Genomic DNA, 19,861 nt, shown 5'->3' with positions numbered 1-19,861 from the left:
AAAGGAGCAAGTGGCTGATGTATTAACTAAAGCAGGAGATTCAGGGGAATGTATTAGAAATTATGTAGAGGGTAAAGAGTTGGAGGACGAAGGAAATTAAGAGGGGAATACTAGGTTAGGAAACAGTCGGAGGGGAGGAGAAAGAGATAAGTGTGATTATATATTGTATAAATTGTGGGGATGGGTATAGATAAGTGTGATTATATATGTGTATAAATTGTTATGGGTATTTTATGCATTGTTGAAATATGGTGGGTGTCCTATATATAGACAACATGTGGTAGATTCTAGAAGGTGTCTGTTGATGTATTTAAGTTGTGTTGTGACGTCATAGGCTGTTGACGTCATAGACAAGATGGCGGCGGCGTCGGCAGGATGTAAACAATAACACGGTGCAGTAGAAAGCACGTGTGGTGGTGTGTGGTTGGTAGGGGAGAGCTCTCTGTCTGGTAGGAGTTGTTTTTTGGGTCGTAAGTCTTGTGGTGCTGGTGTTTTTAAGGTGATTTCAGAAGTGTACTGAAGTTGGAGAAAGCGTACAGGTGGGTAGATTATTCATTTTTATAGAGAAAGAAAGGAGTTAGGCTAGGCCAAAATTCAAACGAACCACAGGAATCAGGAGCCTAGTTCTCTGCATGCCTTTAGGGCAATGCAGGATAAAGACAATGGACAGGTATCTTGTCAGTCTGACTAAGATTTGCACTAGTCAACTCCTCATAACTGCATCTGACAAGAAAAACTCACTTTTATATAGCACACAAGCAGATAACACAAAGCTCATTGTTAGATTAATATTAGACGGTTATGAGGGCGAGGAGAAAGAATCCGCAACAACTAACATCAATGGCAATGATAGGGCCACCAGCCATCAAAAGACAAATAAAATGTTCCAAGAACATAGAGATTTTATGGGGCATACACAAGTGTTTGCTTCCTTATGTACTTTGAAGGCCAGAGATGATTTCATGATGCCTTACTTGAAATTTATGCTTATGAATGACTGACTATGTAGTGCTCTTGTAATCTATCAATATGGCTTCCCAATGTCATTAAGATAGTATACAGGCAGTCCCCGGGTTACGACGGGGGTTCCGTTCTTGAGATGCGTTGTAAGCCGAAAATTGTCGTAAGCTGGAACATCATCAAAAATCCTAAGAAAACCTTACTTTTAATGCTTTGTGTGCATTCAAAACTCTGTAAACTGCATTCTTATTGCATTTTCATAAAAAAAATTTAAATATTGATTACTTTGCATTTTTGGTGTCATATTTCATCTGCCAGATCAGCATTTGTAGGCGTCGTAACTCTGGAGCATGCGTCGTAACCCTGGAAATAATTTCTGATGAATATAATTGAAAAGCGTTGTAACCTCGGAACGTCGTAAGCCGAGACTGTCGCAACCCGGGGACTGCCTGTATTTAGATAAACACTTCCATCTCTTGTGTCAGTGGCAAAAAAATACCAAATTTGTAACTAATTTGTATTTTTCATAACTAACAAACCTGAGGTCTTAACATTAGGATTTACTAGCGCCAAGCTGGAAACCGGTAGAATTAAAATTAAACTTGTGAGATCCAGGGACTATTGGCATCTATACCAGGTCACGTGGCATGTATACCCAGAATGCCCACGGCTACCTGTGACCCACCAGTTATATTTCTAACCCAGTTTAGACTGCTAGAGGGGTGGTTCGAGGTGGGCCTTTACCTGTTAAGACCTCAGGTTTGTTAGTTATGAAAAATACAAATTTGGTATTTGTTCATATACGGAACAAACCTTCGGTCTTAACATTAGGATAGACTTACTTATTGGAGGGAGGTAAGTCTCTACAACTGACTGGGAGTTTGCCACCTTATCCATTTCCAAATATATAGGGAAATTTTAAGAGAATGGACAATGAACCTAGAACCAAAGATATAAGCGGATCTATTGGTTTTCCCCGTACTGGGTGTAGATACCATTCTATTTGTTTACTCTTGTCCCTTGCAACTGGATCCACCTTCACCCTCTTTTCCCTATTATCTTAGAGGGGTGTGTTGCTACTGAAAAGTATATCATAACCTAAGATAGCTTCACAGTATGGCTGACCACCTCACCTGCATCTAGTCCGTTCCAGCACATGACGGTATTCTCCTTCATATTGCCCGTAGTTAAAGGAGTAGGAAGAAAGTAGTAAAGAAAAAAGACCAGTCATCCCATTCATTCTACTTTCATACCTTCATCTTAGACTAGACGCAAACTGACCCGCCAGGGGCACTGGATGAGCTATATCACTTGTTGGGCCGCCACCACTGGACCCAAGGAAAATGTGTGCAAGGATCTATGGGCAACGTCTTTCAAATAAAATGAGGTGAAAGTTGTTTGGCGTTTCCACACACAAACAGCTTTCAGAATTCTATCCACAGACATGTTCTTCTTAAATGCCAGAGAAGCACTCAAGCCCCTGATGTCATGAGCTCTAGCTCCCACCTGGCTATCTGACCCTCTGTCTTCTGCCATATAAGCATCTCTGATCGTCTCCCTTAGCCAAAACGATATTGTATTCCTGGACACTTCCTTCTTGTTCCGTCCTGTACTTACGAACAACCTCCGGCACCCCGGCCTGAGGTGCCTTGTTCTCCTTAAGTACTCCCTTAGTGCCCTGACGGGGCACAGGAGCATCTCATCTTTGTCATTGTCTACAAAGTCTGCCAAGGAAGGTATGGTAAAGGAGTCGAATCTGCCGTCTACTATTGTTGGGTTTTGGGTCTTGGCCACGAATTCTGGGACAAACTCAAATACCATTGACCTCCAACCTCTCGAGTGCTTTATGAGATATGACAGGCCATGTAGCTCCCCCACCCTTTTGGTTGAAGCCAGGGCCAATAAGAAGACTGTCTTCAGGGTCAAGCTCCTATCCGTGGACTGCCTTCCCCCCCCGGAAGCAAACGTTCGTGAGCTTCAAATACGCTGTTCATCTCAGGCTCATGAAGGCACTTTTTAGGCGAGTGTTTCACAAACTTCCAATGAACGTTTTTTTCACATACTTAGGACGTCAATGATAATGTAACTCGATATACAGTAAATTATGCGTTTTCTCATTGATTTTAGACCTGTCACATGCAGAAATATAGTGATGCACAAAAATCGTAATATTATAGTATACAAAAACATGTACAAACCTCCTTTTCACCTTTCGAGGGAAATTAAAGGTTTTTCCTTTTCTTAAAAAGACTTCCTTTATTAATTGTTGTTTTCAACATTCGTCCTCATTTGGTGAGCAAACGACAGCATATAGAGTACTGAAATATGTTTATATAAGCCCAAAATAATACAGCAATTATCTGTGATCGAGAAATTTGAACTGTGTGGGAAATGGTCACCAAATGCCACCACCAGATGTCTCTGCAGCAGCGTAAACAAATTGGCGGGCCGCACGAACTGAATTAGTTTGACAGTGGCTGAATTAAATTTACAAATGCAAGTGCATGCCAGCTGATATAGGTAGATACCACTACGACGACTTGAGAAAGCCAGGGCCCATAGGTAAGTGACAGCAGATTATGCCCTTATCTTTCACTATCATTTTATAGTAGTAGCTACTACCTATATCCCCATAAAAATATGAGGAAAGTACATACTGTTAGTCTAGGTAGGGAATACTAGGCTAATTCTGCATTCTCTTTGGGGAATTGAAATACTTACCACTCTAGGAAGAGTTGCTTTTGTTCTAAGGGTTTTAATGTGAGCAAACATTTAGGCTGGACTAAAATTGGCGAGAATGTAGGCTGTACAAGGTGACAAGGTCTCAGCCAAAAATTAGGTAAACCTATACTAGGCTAGTACTTAGGTACCTACCTAATTTATGGCGTCCTACGGCTGTCCCCGGCTAAGTAATTAAGTCAAGGGATGTGAGGGATAAGTCCCCACCTTTAAAGGGGGTATAGGGGCAAACCCCCCATCTAGGTAGGTAATGCTTGATTAACGCAGAGGTTAGGTTAGGCTATTGCTGCCAAAACCCCTGATTCCCATAAGACCCTCAAGCTTGTTGGGTGGTTGTAGAATAAAGGGTTACTTCCTATTTTACTGACCAAGGTTTTTTTTTTTTGCATAGATAAATCAAACAAAATGTTGGTAACTTGGTGATTCTTACTAGTTTATTAAGGCTGTGCAAGCTTATAAAAAAGTAGAGTCCTAAAGTTAAGACAGAGTGCCAGAAATTGGAAGTTCAGGTACCGGAGGACAATTTTAAATTTCCAATGCCCTAATTTTGAGGACATTTGAGGTACTGGAGGGCCTGCCCCACTTTAATGTATTAAAACAATATTTAAAATAACATAAAAAAGCTGTCTTTTTAAATGACATAATTCTGAAATCATGAACTTCCAGAGGACATCTCAAAATCTTTAATTTTCAGCACTCTAAGTTAAGGAGAATACCTAAGGGGTAAGAGTAAAGAATGTGGGATCCTCTTCAATTTCTTTATCTAGAAATATAGTCTAACTTAGTATTTGGCTTATTTAACCTAACCTTTGTAAACTTACAATAAATCAGTTGGTTAGATTAAGTAATATTAGGTTAGGTTGTATTTATTTACATTAATGGTCAGTGGATCCCGCATTCTTAACGCTTACTAATACTGTATAGAATGCGTAGATAGTAGGCTAGTCATTAAGTGAGGAAATATCAAATAGCAAAAATAATTTTGTTTAAAGTTGCCTCCAGTCTCCAAGTAATGCTTAATTGACACAGAGGTTAGGTTAAGCGATATAGGTTAGCTAGTATACAAAATGTAGTTGTTGTTTTCTCTCTCTCTCTCTCTTCTCTCTCTCTCTCTCTCTCTCTCTCTCTTTACACTAACCTAACATATAATGCTTAACCTAACCTCTGCATCTGTAAAGCATTATTTAGACACTAAATTTTGTGTACTTGTCTAACCTTTATTGCTTAACCTAACCTTCACTTTCAACATCTTTATTTTCATTATTAGGCATTTCCTCCCTTAGTGTCTTATCTATGCATTCTTCTCCTTAATTACAACATCTACTTTTTTATAAGCTCATGTGGCTTTAATAGTAAGAATTACCCAAAAGTTATTTTGGGGGGAGGGGATTATTTTTATGGAAAAAAGAAAATAACATAAGGCGTGCAGTATTCCCTAGAGTTCATTACTGGTGGACCTCTAGCATTGAAAGAAAAGTAATGGGTGATGTTAGTGCAATTAGTGTTTGAGGAACAGATATTCATAGTAAATATTGAGAAAGGGATTGGTTGTAGTACCAAATAATTTTTTTTAAACTCATTGTAGGTTTCAATGCTGTGATAATATTACCTTTACATTTTTATGAAATATGATAAAGCACTGTATTTGTAAAACCGATGCAAAAAAGAAATTAATAATCCAGACCTGTAATTGTACGGATGCAGCAAATCAGCGTTAGGCTTACAAAGTCGCCTGGGCTATTGCCTTATTACACAGTTCAGGATAAAATGAATGAGATATAGCTTTATATTTTTCTCAGGGTCTGCAAGTTCATTATCTTATTACAGTATAATGGACTAAGTAGTGAGTTACCAGAAACAGTCATTTATATATTCTTGTGAAAATTTCATAGCCCTACCCAATATTGTACTGGTATATTCGTGTATATTATTTTTTGTTAATCAGTTGTTACTAATATGGTGCAATTAACTTGAATTAAAGATTTGCAAAATCAGTTCAAAAACACTGTAGGCTACAGTAACACATACAATGCTTAATGTGAGAGAGGGAAAACTACATATATTCACTCTTTTTCAGGATGCGACTTGAATTGTTTATGGAGGTTGAGGCATGGCTGAATTTTGTCATGCCATCTGGTTGAAAAGGTGGAGCTGTATCACAGTCAGTTTGGCAGCTATTACCCTTCAGTGAAAATTAAGAGGAAAAAATCAATGACTCCACAGAGGAAGAGAGATGGAAGTGTGTCCAAATTATTATTATTTTTTTTTTTATATGTAACTACATATTGGCATATTTTATAAGGATTATTTCATGTATATTTTCAGTGTTTGTACATGCATATATCTGTTACCAAAAGAAAAATAGAAATAAAACCAAAACAAATTGTTCATGCACTTGGTGGGATGTGATATATTTGAATCTCTCATCTTTTGTTTGTATCATTCGAAGTGGTTGCAATCTTCAGTATGGTACAGACTATTTTATGTGTGTGTGTTTTATAAAAATAGCTGTCCATTAGCACAAGTCTCATGTGTGTATGTTTGTATGTACGTACATACTTTATACTTTTTTTTACTGTAATTTGTTTATGGAATGAAGTTGTTGTTACTGAGGTAAGACTCAATCGAGTGCATGTGTAGGTTATTTATATACAAAACAGAGGCCACATTATTTGACTATTTACTTGTACAGTGTTAGTCCTCGCTGGAACATGTCATTGCAAAATAAATGATAAGCAAGATTAAAACTTTCATTCTCCTGAGTTATTTATTGTAAGGTATTTGAACTTTCATTTTATGGTCATGAAAATTATTTTTCAAAGCTATTGCAAATTTCATGTAAACCTTGTAAACACATTTTCAGGGCCTCTATAAGGATTGTTTAATATCCTTACAACGTTTATATAAAGCAGTTAAAAGGTAATTATGAGGCATTTATAAAGCCTATTTAAGGTTCTGTATGGGCTTTTTGAAGGTTTATACCACGGTATTTTGAAGCTCTTTCAAGGCTTTTATTAAGGTTCATTTCAAGCATATTTCAGGCTTGCACAAACCTAAAAGTGTACACGAAAACTGGTACTTTTTAGGTGTATTACAAACACTTTTTAGGTTTGGGTCTTAAAGTTCGCAAGCTTGTAAAGTATGTTCGTCTGATGTCCTATGAACATTCATTTTCTGGAGGGGTTAGTGGTTCGTAGGGGGGTTTTGTCAGACTACTCAGTACCCTGGTCAGATCCCAATCTGGGGCTTTTAGCTCCTTTGGTGGGCATGACTGTTCAAAGCTCCTCATCAGCATGGCCAACTCCCATGAAGACGAAATGTCCACTCTTTTCATTCGTAAGACTGAGGCTAGAGCCGCCATGTACCCCTTCACTGCAGATACAGACATATGCTTTTCTGTTCTGAGATATATCAGAAAGTCTGCTAACTGCTGAATAGTGGTACCGAGTGGAGACAAGTTCCCTCTACGACACCAATCACAGTATGCTGACCACTTTCCTTGGTATACTGTCGCAGATGATTTTCTGATATTTCCTGCCATCTGAGTTGCTGCTTTCTGCGAAAACCCTCTCACTCGGAGGAGATACTTGACAGTCTCCACCCGTGAAGCGATAGGGACTTCACCGACTGGTGGTACCTCTCCATGTGCGGTTGACACAGTAGGTTGCTCCATGGGGGTAACTCTCTCGGCACATCAACTAGGAGTTCCAGTAGGTCTGGAAACCACTAAGCTTTCGGCCATAACGGGGCTACCAGGGTCATCTTGAGGTTCTGAGACCGCATTACCCTGTTCAGAACCTGACGGATTAGACAAAATGGAGGAAATGCGTACACGTCCAGATTGTCCCAGGGGTGTTGTAGCGCATCTTCTGCTACTGCCTCTGTGTCTGGGACTACTGAACAATACCCTTCCAACTTTTTGTTGTACCTGGTTGCGAATAGGTCTATGATCGGTCCTTCCCACAACATGAGCATCCTGTCCACTACCTGTTGGTGCAGGGACCACTCCGTTCCCAGAATCTGATCCCTGCGGCTCAACTTATCGGCCACTATGTTTCTTTTTCCCGGAATATACCTGGCCCTGATGTCTACCAGGTTCTCTATAGCCCATTGGTGAAGTTGAACTGTCATCTCATGTAACTGCCGAGAAACTAGGCCTCCTTGCTTGTTTATATAAGCTACTACTGTGGTGTTGTCTGACATCAATACCACTGAGTGTCCCTTTACTCTCTCCCTGAATTCCTGTAGAGCTAGAAACGCTGCTTTTAACTACAGCACGTTTATATGGAGTTCTCTGTCCTTGCAACTCCATTTTGCTGACACCATCAACTTCTCCATATGGGCTCCCCAGCCTTCTAGTGACGCATCCGAGAACAGCAAGAGGTCTGGAGAGGATTGTTGAAGGGGGACACCCACTGTCAGATTGTCGTCGTTCACCCACCACAGCAAGTCTTTCCTCACTTCTGCCGACAAGGGAATTTGCTCGTACGGGTGATCTACTATTGGTGACCAAAACTATTTCATCCTCCATTGTAGGGACCGAAGGTGTAGCCTTCCTTGTGGCACTAGCTTCTCCAGGGAGGTTAGGATTCCCAGCACCACCTGCCACTGTCTTGCTGGCTGTGTCTGTTTTCCCAGAAAGGCATTCACCACTTGTTTGCATTTCTCTATTCTTTGGTCTGTCGGGAATACTTTGGCTTGTGTTGTGTCTATAACCATTCCCAGATACTCCAAACGTTGACTTGGATCCAACTGCGACTTTTCCTGATTTACCACAATACCTAGGCTGTGACAAAGCTGCAGGAGGGTCGCCCTGTCCCTGAGTAATTTCTCCCTGGACTTTGCTATCACCAGCCAATCGTCCAGATATCTTATTAGCCTGATCCCCTGAGCATGCGCCCACGTCGACACGAGAGTGAACACTCTTGTAAAAACTTGAGGAGACGTTGTCAATCCGAAGCACAGGACCTTGAATTTGAAAGCTTTCCCTGCAAGACTGGGAGAAATTTCTTTGAAGACTGATGGACTGGTATCTGAAAGTATCTTCCTTTAGATCGACTGTCAGCATAAAGTCTCCGATCCTGACTGCTTGTAGAACCGTTTTTGGAGTTTCCATCTTGAAACTGGTTTTCCTTATAAACAGATTCAGCGTTGACAGGTCTATTACTGTCCTCCACTCCCCGTTGGCTTTGGGTAACAGGAAAATCCTGCTGTAGAAGCCTTTTGACGGACGGACTGCATACTTGTTGCACAGCTCCTTTTTCCATCATCTTCTTCACTTCGTCCTGAAGAATAGTGGCCTTCTGAGATTTGTGGGCATAAGCGACGTGGGGTAATGGCTGATCTGTCAGGGGCGGGGTTACCTCGAACGGGATCAAATACCCGATCCTGAGAACATCCACCACCCACTGCTCTGCCCCTAGTTCCTGCCACACCTTCCAGTGATTTGCCAGGCAACCCCCCACTGGTGTGGCCGAGTGATGAGAGGCGCCCATCCTATCGTCTTGAGCCTCTCCCTCTTCCCCTATTGCCCCTTCCTCTGTTGTTTCTATTGTGAAAGGGCCGATGAGTTAGCCTCTTTGGGGAAGAGGGTCTTGTGACTCTATTAGGGATGTTATGTCTCACTGTCTTCTTTCGAGACATTTTGCTGCTGTCTTCCTCCGGAAAGGAGTAGCTTGACTGTTAGAAGTTTTCCTAACTGCCTGTTGCACCAACCTATCGTTAGTGTCCATCCTTCTTCTATCTATCGCCTCTTCCAGTATGACCTCCAAGATATCCCCATTCCTCATTGCTAACAGGGAATCGAAATCCACATTGCGGCTTAGTCTAGCCAACGCTGCATCTCTCCTCATTAGCAGGATATTTGCCCAAACATTGGCACTTACGTTTGTCAGGTACACAATCGCCTTGGAACCTGACTGTAGTAATCTAATGAATAATGGTTCATCCACTATTTTCTCTTGTTACTTCGAGGATGCAATCTTCGCCACTGCAAGCCCGGGGGATGAGGAACATTCAGCGCTGCCGAACCCTGCTGGAACCGTGACGCCATATAATGCGCAAGCAGACCATCCAAGGTTGGTACACCTGGTAGGCCTAGCGCTGACCACGTACCATCCAACCTATGCACTTGAGGAGCAGGAGCCTGGAACAAAGACGGCGGATCTCCCCCTCTACTTGCTGGGAACAAAGGAGAGTGCATATTATTCATAAAATTACCCAAGGCCCCTCCTGACGTTTCCGATACTGAACCGCTAGGAGAAACCGAGGGGGTATGAGACAAATCAAAAGCAGGTGGAGAAACATATGGAGCAGCCTGGTTTATTGCCGATACAAAAGAAGCCGGTAAGGTTTGGTCATCCAAAGATGGTGTCACCACCTTCCTTTTGTATTGGCTTTTCTCACAGAACTTCTTCCACTGTTCCACCGACCAACCGCGACAAACAGAACATGGATTAGTAATCGTACATACGTTTTCCTTGCACCTACTACACGTTGGATGAGGATCTGTCGACACCGAAGTTAGGAACCTAGAACATGGAAAGCCACTGACTCCTGGGCATTTCCTTTGTCTCCTCTTCGAAACGGTAGACGATCTCGATGTTGAGGCAAAATTCTCCATCATACCTCTTATACACTCTTCCCTCACACTGAGCACACTCGGAGAAAGAAAAGGTAAAAGGAAATGAAAAATGAAATGGATAAAGAACGGGCAAACTGAAAAACCGGCTTTAAATCAGATAGACAGTAACACGTCTTATCTTAAAGGCGGTAGGAAAATAACTGGTGGGTCACAGGTAGCCGTGGGCATTCTGGGTATACATGCCCCGTGACCTGGTATAGATGCCAATAGTCCCTGGATCTCACAAGTGTAATTTTAATTCTACCGGTTTCCAGCTTGGCGCTAGTAAATCTTAATGTTAAGACCGAAGGTTTGTTCCGTATATGAACAAAAACCCATTAAGAACCACCCTTCTAAAGAAGGGTCCGGTCTTCTGAAGATAAATCCTTACAACAGTCTTCTTAAGATAAATCCTTACAACACTCACTATCTCAAAAGACAATATTCTTGTTACCTAGATGTACTGGTAATTAGAGGATAAATTAAACTGAAAACAATTCACTGAACTGTCTTCCAGGTACTGATACAAGGTAGTACCAACACCCGCAAGACAGTTCAGGGAGTTGTTGACATTTCAGGTGTTGTTTTCAGTCTTGATGGATAGATCTTTTAGGGAAGCCTTCTCTATGGGCTCATGCAACTGACCTAAAAGCTATTTTATGACATCCGAGAGATTCTGTAATGTCGTTAAAAGCTTCCTTTCTATAAACTCCAGCGCATCCTTAGTAGCTCATTAATAGAGTTAAAAGTTCAAACTTGTGACAGAGCCAACCTGTAAACCATGACAGCTGCAAGATAATACCCTAGTCCGAGTACTATTCTATGTGCTTACTATAAGATGCTCTTTCTGGTAGGGTCAAATGAGCCTCTGAAGAGCAATCAAATCATTAAGTATATCCAGAGAGGGATTACAAGATCCCCCCTGATGCCTGCTCCTTAGGTCAGAAAAGTTCGAAACTTTTTAGTCTTGAGGGCTGGACATTTCAAGGATCACAGGCATTTCTCTAATCACAGGTGCAAGGTAAGATGTGTGCTGGACTCTTCGGGACAAGGCTTATGCAGCACAGTTTGCAAGTAAATTACTGTCTGAATACCTACTCTATTTTTCTAAGGAGTATCTGCTGTGATGTCGCAGACTTGTGATGTACAGTTGCCTTAAAGTATTTCCTTTACCCCCTACCCTTATGTTTCATGAAAATGGTATGGTAACACCAGTTATGGGAATGAAACCCTATTTGTCTTGTAACAACGGACGTGAATGATCGAGCTATTGGTACACCAATGCTCATATTTTCTAAATACCACTGTAAAAATATGTTAATGATATACGAATATTAATTCACATTACAAGTGAAATGAGTTGGTGTTAAATATTGAAAAAATATGGTAACGGTGTAATGAAAATAGCAATGGTAAAAACTCATATTCATTCCTGATTAAGCATACAGTAGTGCCTCAGAAAACAAAATTAATCCATTCAGAAGCGGCCTACGCAACCTGATTTTTTCGTATCTTGAGCCACATTTTACATGTAAATTGCCTAATTTGTTCCAAGCCCTACAAAAACACCCCAGTAAATTTTATAATAAAGCTAAATTGACCAATAAACAATGAAATACAACAATTTGGACCATTCAATACCTAACTTAAACTACATATACTGTACTACTATATGTACCTGTAAATAAAGTGTATTAGTGTACATATTTGAATGGAAATACACTTTCTATTTAGATAATCCATCAATTTATAAAGTAATGAGCTTATAAACTGCAAATTATGATAGCCATTGACAGGTTATGATATGGAAAGCTTGGGGTAAAATTAATAATAGCCAACCCCACATATAAAGGAACAAAGATATCTGGTGTATCACTCACACTTTCTTTTTTATATTCAAGCCACGTCTCCCCAGAGTAGCCTAGATGGTAATTGAACTCAAGTCATCAGAGTAACAACACACCTTAACCATCCTGATGGCCTTTATATCAGTTTATATCAGTGGTAGATATGGTTGCACACCAATAAATTCAGTACATACTTAGATATGATGAGAGAGAGGAGAGAGAGAGAGAGAGAGAGAGAGAGAGAGAGAGAGAGAGAGAGAATTATGGTTAGTTTATTTTTTGTCAATTTGACAACAGATCGTAATCATCAAAGAATCTGCAACAGGAGCAGAATTGTAGGCATGAGAGACACTGGCATGTCTTACAAATGTATTGCAAGAGAATTGGGAATTTCACTGCCAACAGTTCGGCTCTACTTTGGTGTCGAAGATGGGAGGAGTCTGGAAACCTCAATGATAGGCTAAGAAAAACTACCCCAAAAGAAGAGAGGGCAATGACTGAGGTAGCCACACAAAGCCCTCTTGCAAATGTAGCTGTCGTAAGCTGCTAAAAACATTTTACATAAAACGTCCTTGAGAGATGCGGACTTGAGGGGCTCGAAGGGAGGGCCCACATGCCACTTCAATAGTTCATCCAGGTTCCAGGAAACCACTGTTGACTTCTGCTTGGACATATTGAAAGATTTCAGTAGGTCATGAAGATCTTGATTTGCAGAAAGATCCAGGTTACGATGCTTAAACACAGAGGAAAGCATGCTCAGTAACTATTAATCGTGGAAGATGAGAGGTTTTTAAGAGGTTCTTCAAGGAGAAAATCGGCGATCTGGGCTACAGATGTCTCAGAAAAAAGATGTGATACCTGAAGCACCATCTACAGAAGACTGCCCACTATGACTGGTAGACGTTGCTAGTAGACTGGCGTCTGCACCTTGCAATAGCTTCCACAGCTGCTCTTGAAAATCTCTTTGCTCTGACGAGTTTCCCGACAGTCTGAAGCCTGTCAGAGAGAGCGTGGACAACCCTTGGTGAAGTGTGATTGTCTGAGTAGCCACAGACTTTGGGGGAGCAGTTGCAGGAAGTTTACCAGAAGACGAAGAAGGTCCAGGAACCATTCCTTCATGGGCCAGAACGGAGCTACCAGAATCATTGAGACATTGCTGTAAGCCACAAACGTTTTCAGGACTTCCCTGACCAAGCTGAAGGGAGGGAAGGTGTAAAGATCCAGGCCCAACCAATAGATCAGTAGTGTCCGTTGCCCATGCCCGAGGATCCAGGGCTGGAGAGCAGAAGAGAGGAAGGCAGTTGTTCCTTGTACTGCAAATAAGTCTGTTAGGGATCTGCCCCATAATCTCTGCAGTTCAGAGCAAATCCTGTTGTCTAGAGTACATCGGTGGGAGAAACTTGCCTCCGCCAGCTCAACTCTTCTGCCAGGACATTAATTTCCCCTAAATGAAGCAGGTGACGAGTGTTACTTGATGCTGATGACTCGACAGGAGTAGCCCTCTTGCCGTCTGACAGAGGGAAAAGGAGTGCACTCCTCAGTTTCTTGATGCAAGACAAGGTCATGGTGTTGTCGGCATGTACAACCACCGTCTTGTTGTACACATACGAGGAGAACTGACGTAGGCCCAAATGAACAGCCTTCAACTCCTCAACAATGATGTGGTGTCGTTTCTTCTGGAGACGATGTCCCCAAGACCTCCCAAGACCCTATGAGAGCTCCCCAGCCCAAATCTGAAGTGTCCGAGTAATAGTCCAGGTCAGGGTTGGGTGGAAGAAGGGATCTCCCCAGTGAATACCTTCTTCCTGGCAGCCACTATTTGAGAACGGATTTTATCTCCTGTGTGATAAGAAAAATCGTCAAGTCAGGTTGAGTCTTCCTGTCCCAGTTGGCTTTGAGGAAAAATTGAGGATTTCTCATATGTAACCTGCCCAATGGAACGAAGGTCTCGATTGAAGAAGGCGTTCCTAGCATTTCACTGTAGAGCTGAGCAAGACTAACCCAGTCTGGGGGTGTGCGTGATATACAATTAGCCCGGCCCTTAAGGGTCAAGATACAGTATTTGCTATTAGCAGTGTAACTCACAACTGTCCTGCACAAATTGCACAAATTAGAAAAAATCATAAACCTTAGTGCTCCTATAAAAAAATTAAAGAAAATAGGATAAGTCTGTGATCATGGATCACTGCTATGAACCTCCATGAAGTCAGAGCCTCTAGAGACTGCTAACATCCACTACATCTGGTGTTTCACCATGTAGACAATCCTTCCCTCTGAAAAGCCATGGTAGTATCTTCTATAATAATTTGCTTGCTAAATATCACCAGTAACAATGTCAAAGGCACAAACACTAGGTAGCTAAGCCTTCTGCTGGCAAAAATATTTCCAGAAGTAGAATCAAACTCCTTTAAAAATTAAAAGGGGAATTTCTTTATTTTCAGTGAATAAAGAAAATAAAAAAAAGATAAGGCAAAGATAAGTGACAGAGAAATTAGTAAAGAAAAAATAAAATTCAGAATACGCCGCAAACTCTGGGAACTCCTGTCACGAGCAGCTAGCAGCTATCAGCTGGCCAAAACACAAGAGCACTAAGGCATCTGGCTGTCTTGAAAACATGATGTTCCAAGAGAGGACATAACTGAAATGTCTGAAGCACAAGGCATTATGGATCATCATCACCTCTCCAGATATATCATTGCAAAACATTTCCTAACTCTTGACATTATTAGTCATCATGATTTATAGTGCTGTAGAAAAAATTTGCAGTCGAGGTAACGGCAAGTACTGCTTAGCACTCAGAATCATGTACATACTATCATGTCACTACATAAAAAAAAAAACATTTTGGTTATACACGACTTCAACCACATTTACTGCCAGTAACCATACCAATTAATGGCCAAGTACGTACATATATCTCTTTAGCGTCTTGTACAAATGACAAATGGAAAGGTAAGTCAAGTGTGCCAGCAACTTGCTACAAGTTACCTGCCATGAACGAACATATTAGCAAAATTTTTGGAAAATTAAATTATGCAAAGTTGAGAAACAATACTGTATACGTACCAGAAAAGGATGTTATGCAAATACACAGATCTTAAAAAATAAAGACATTAGCAATAACCTTTACAAAATAAGTCTTTACTACAATCAGATAACCACCTTTACTAGGTACAAAACTTTTTTTTTCTGGAAACAAGACAATGGTAACTTACCTGCACCTAAGACAAAGCCAGCAACATTCCATATAGGAATCAGTACTGTTGGCCTCACTCTGTATTTTGGTATCAGTTCCTCAAATTTGGCTTTGTGTTCTTTTTCTTGGTCCCACATATGCTGAATTACTGGGCCAACACTAGTTTTTCCTGAAAAGAAAAAAGTATTAATGAACATTCAATACCATAAATAAACTAAAAAAAAAAAATTAGAATCACTTAAATTAAGACAGCTGTGAACAAGAAAAAATGCATATCAAAATGGAATACAGAAGACCTAACAATGAAAGATGAAGAGCAAATTTTTATAATCCAGACATTATGCAATTCTCATATCTAAAAGGACTTAACCTGATGAGTTGCCATGCATAACATTCATTCCTGAAAGTGGAACATTCGTTATTTTTTCCATCTAGATGTCCCTTCACCATTCCCTTCATCAATCAAACCCATGAGGCAACTGTTAAAAAGAAATTTCAAAAAATTTCAAAAATTACTTTTACCTTTATTGTGAGTTCCATTGAATACTGAAATAACCTACAGTATTCATTTTACTGTGTCATTCCCTTTTTTCTTACTTGCTGCAAGCACACAAGCACACCCTAATTTTTCACTTGCTGCAAGCACACCCTCATTTTTTGCTTGTTGCAATCATACCCTCATTTATCTGCTTGTTCAATCATACCCTCATTTTTCACTTGTTGCAATCATACCTTAATTGTTTGCTGTTCAAGCATACCACATTGTTCACTTCTTCAGGCATACATACTTTCACTGTTTGCTTGTTCAAGCATACCCTCACAGTTTGCTTGTTCAAGCATACCCTCATTTTTCACTTGTTCAAGCATACCCTCACTGTTCACTTGTTCAAGCATACCCTCATTTTTCACTTGCTCAAGCATACCCTCACTGTTCACTTGTTCAAGCATACCCTCACTGTTCACTTGTTCAAGCATACCCTCACTGTTCACTTGTTCAAGCATACCCTCCCTCATTTTTCACTTGTTGCAAAGCATACCAACAATTGTTGCAAGCTTACCCTCATTTTTTTCACTTGTCACAAACACATTGCAGCAAATCCATCTTCCAAGATACTTATTAGATTACATTACTTAGTGGATGTGTTGTCAACACCCCCACCCCCCCCAAACATATGTACTATATATGTATTTTGCACTTTTATATGCCTTGGTTTGGCATGTAAAGTATGTGTGGTTATTTTTAGCCATCTGTTAAAAGTTCTAACTACAGTGGACAATACATAATGTAACATTATAACAGGTACATTACATAATTATAACTTGTTAAAAGTTACCCTTAAATAGAATTTTTAAAAAAGTTTAAGTGTCATGCCTTTGTTAATTTGTAATTCATTTGCTTAGAAATTCTGAAACGACATGGATATATGCAATGTGCCTATATTTCAGAATAAGCAGTCACATCACTACAGCATATCACCATTAATGAAGCATATAAAAAAAGTTCCTTTCAACAACTTTTTTAAGTGATTTATTTTGTCCACTAGCTCCGAAATTCTAAGATCTGTGGTTAAAAGTAGTATAAGCACAATCCCTTATGTGAATTTTCTAATAAAGTGATCACGCCAATAGTATTGGTTTACTGTGCAAGCACATGCTCTGAAATCCTAAGACCTGTGGTTAAAAGCTGTGTAACTGTCTCCTTGCTAAAACAAAAACAAATAAAACAACACACAAACAGTAAAAATCTAAAGATTTAAAGTAATACTAACATTATAAAATAAATAAATAACACAGTAAGTAAATCTTTATAAACTTAACTTACCTAGAACAGCCATCTGTCCTGCATAAATACGATCTGCACCCAGCTCCCCTGCATGATCCACTCTAATAATACGATCAATAACCTCTTTATTTCGGGAAGTCCTTGTACTGTAGAGTCGTAACCCTTGTCTTAATGGCTGATGTAGAGTCATACTTGAAAAAAAAATGGTAGATAATTACAACAATGTAAGACATAAGGTCTACTGGCTAAATTTATTAAAACTAACTCAATAACACTACGTATATAAAAAGTTTAAAAGTATGGCAATGCAATGTAGACTCTTAATGCGGAAAGGGAATGGCTTCCTTCAATAATGTGAATATTGTACTGTGGCTGCCCTCGAGGCCAGAAAACATCTAGGGCTCCACTCAAGCTCTACCACACTGCTCAATGGTAAGACATTCATTTCTTCTCCTGGTAGCAGAGGTAAGGTTTTGATGCTCTCAGTCACTACCTCCTTTCCTATTCCCGTTCCCTCCCTTCCTGGCCATAGCTGGGGTAGGAGGGAGAAAGGGCAAACAAGCAAGAAAGATTTCCATCCTTTTTAGAGAGTGAAGCATTGGTTATTGGTCTGGGCTTGGGGGAGTAGATTTCCTCCTGAACTCATGCCATGCAGTCTCAGAGCTGGTGTGTACAGAGAAGGGATGTATCAAGAATCAACAAACTGCTGGCACATACACAATCTGGGCACTGAGGATGAATCACACAAGTAGCCAAGACACACCTAACCAGGTATACTTCCAGGCAGCACAGGACGAAGAACTATACGTACTCAGTTGTTTGTAAACCAGGTACATGTAGGGTTGCACAGGTTCTGCTCAACATGTTTCAAGATAAACACAGGGAGGAAGAGCTAACTCCAATGTTTGCACATGGCCAGTCTAGAAACATGAGTCTGCACAGACATTATGCCACGCTGGCTCAACTAGGTGTACTTCCAAGGAAGCCTACCCACTATATATGAATATGGCAGCCAGGGGAATCCTTGGGTTCAGGTTTTCTTTCTTTCCTTCTTTGGAGTACAGTGGGGCCCCGTATTCGCGTTCTCCGGATTCGTGGATTTCTCTCGGGAATGTTTCCCCGCATTATTCACAGAAAATTCGCGCATTCGCGGCATTTTTCTATGAGAAATATCCACAAATTCCTGTTTTTTTTTTTTTTTTATCAATTTCAACATGAAATGCACTTTTTGTGATAAAACTATTAAAAAAACCAAGTATGAAAATTTGTAGTGGGTTTTCTTGAGTTTTAACTAACAAAATAGGCTGTTTTTAGCGTTTTTATAGGGGTTCCAAACATTCGCAGGTTCTAACTATTCACGGGGGGGTCTGGTACGCATCCCCCGCGAATACGAGGGGACCACTGTACTTTCTCCAAGGAGGTCTTCCTGTGCTGACACACATCCCAAACTCTTGGCTAGTGATATGTCATCAGTCAAATTTATTTTCCTAACTCTTAATGCCGACTTGAGGAATACACAAAGCAAGTTCATTACGGTTACTGCATAAAATGCATTACGCCGACAAACATCCTCTGCACTCCTCTTTACCTAACCTAGCTGTTTTTGCTCAAGACTAAGCATGCTCCTGCTGCAAACAGTTTATAATATTCTTGAACCAGGTTTAATACTACATACTCAGTTTGCTAGGAGTTTTATCTTTGCTTCTACTAAAATGTGGGATAGTTTGCCAAGTGCATTTGTGGAATCCTCAGATCCTCATATATTCAAGTGACAAGCAGATTCATTCCTACTCTCTGCCAGATTTCAAGCATATCAATTTTATTTCCTAATTGACTTTTCCTACAACTTAGTCTCTCTCTGATGGCTATCTCCCTTTGGAGACCTCTTGGGTTTGTAACCTGTTGATGCTTTCCATAAGACTTTCCAGTAAGAGATTTAAAGAAAGATTGGGAAATCTTCCAAAGGAAGGAAAACATTCTACTGGAAACTCAATAGCATTTAGCTCATAACAGTCCCAGCATAGCAGACAAGGCAGTTTGTATCATAGGGGTAGGTTTACAATTCCTAACCTCCCACAATGTCACCTCTCACCCAGGATTACGTATAATCTGGGAAGGAGAAGGGAGGTTTCAGGCAGTGAGAGAGAACTAGATTAACAGAGGGCTACCTCCTCTACTGAAAATTGTCAATAGCAGTTAATTCTCCCCCTCTAATAGCACCACTGTTCAATCTGAAGGAAGATTAATAAGTATTAGAGTGGTGGGATCCACCTGAAAGAAAAAAAAAAAGAAAAAAAAAAAGGTGAGGGGGTTGAATGTTACATTCACTAAACTCATCACACCTCCAAACAGATACGCCATTTCTCAAGAGCAAAAAAATCCAAACAAGCAAAACAAGTTCAACTTAGGAGAAGCAAAGCAAGGCATCCGCATACAGATGATACTCAAAGAAAAAGTGCTTAGGGTTGGTATAGTGTGTGTGGAATATGGCCCAACTCATCCCCCTTATAAGTTAACCTTGTTAGAAAGTTCAGCAAATGTTCCAGCTCAAACTAAGGATACTCCTATACAAAAGGCAATGGAATGGAATATATAATTTAGGCCAAAGACCAAGCAATGGGACTTATGAGGCCATTCAGCACTGAAAGGAAAAATGAGAGTAGGAAGGTTTGAAAGGTGTAACAGGAGGAAAACCTTGCAGTTGCACTATGAAA

The 19,861-nt window shown here is 40.4% G+C and overlaps 1 protein-coding gene across 1 annotated transcript in view; it reads right to left on the bottom strand.

Moving 5' to 3' along the window:
• LOC135212999 (5-demethoxyubiquinone hydroxylase, mitochondrial-like) overlaps positions 1-17,373 on the bottom strand; it is a 45,777-nt gene extending 28,404 nt beyond the window's left edge. The window contains exons 1-2 of the mRNA XM_064246777.1: positions 17,187-17,373; positions 15,384-15,533 (exon numbers count right to left, since the gene is read on the bottom strand). Of these exons, the coding sequence (XP_064102847.1) occupies positions 15,384-15,533; positions 17,187-17,337 (301 nt within the window). The 5' untranslated portion in view covers positions 17,338-17,373. The remainder of the gene's footprint in view (positions 1-15,383; positions 15,534-17,186) is intronic.
• Between the last annotated feature and the right edge of the window lie 2,488 nt (positions 17,374-19,861).

Source organism: Macrobrachium nipponense, chromosome 42 (genome assembly GCF_015104395.2).
Source record: "Macrobrachium nipponense isolate FS-2020 chromosome 42, ASM1510439v2, whole genome shotgun sequence".
Classification (NCBI taxonomy): domain Eukaryota; kingdom Metazoa; phylum Arthropoda; class Malacostraca; order Decapoda; family Palaemonidae; genus Macrobrachium; species Macrobrachium nipponense.
This window is presented reverse-complemented; position numbering and strand designations above follow the sequence as displayed.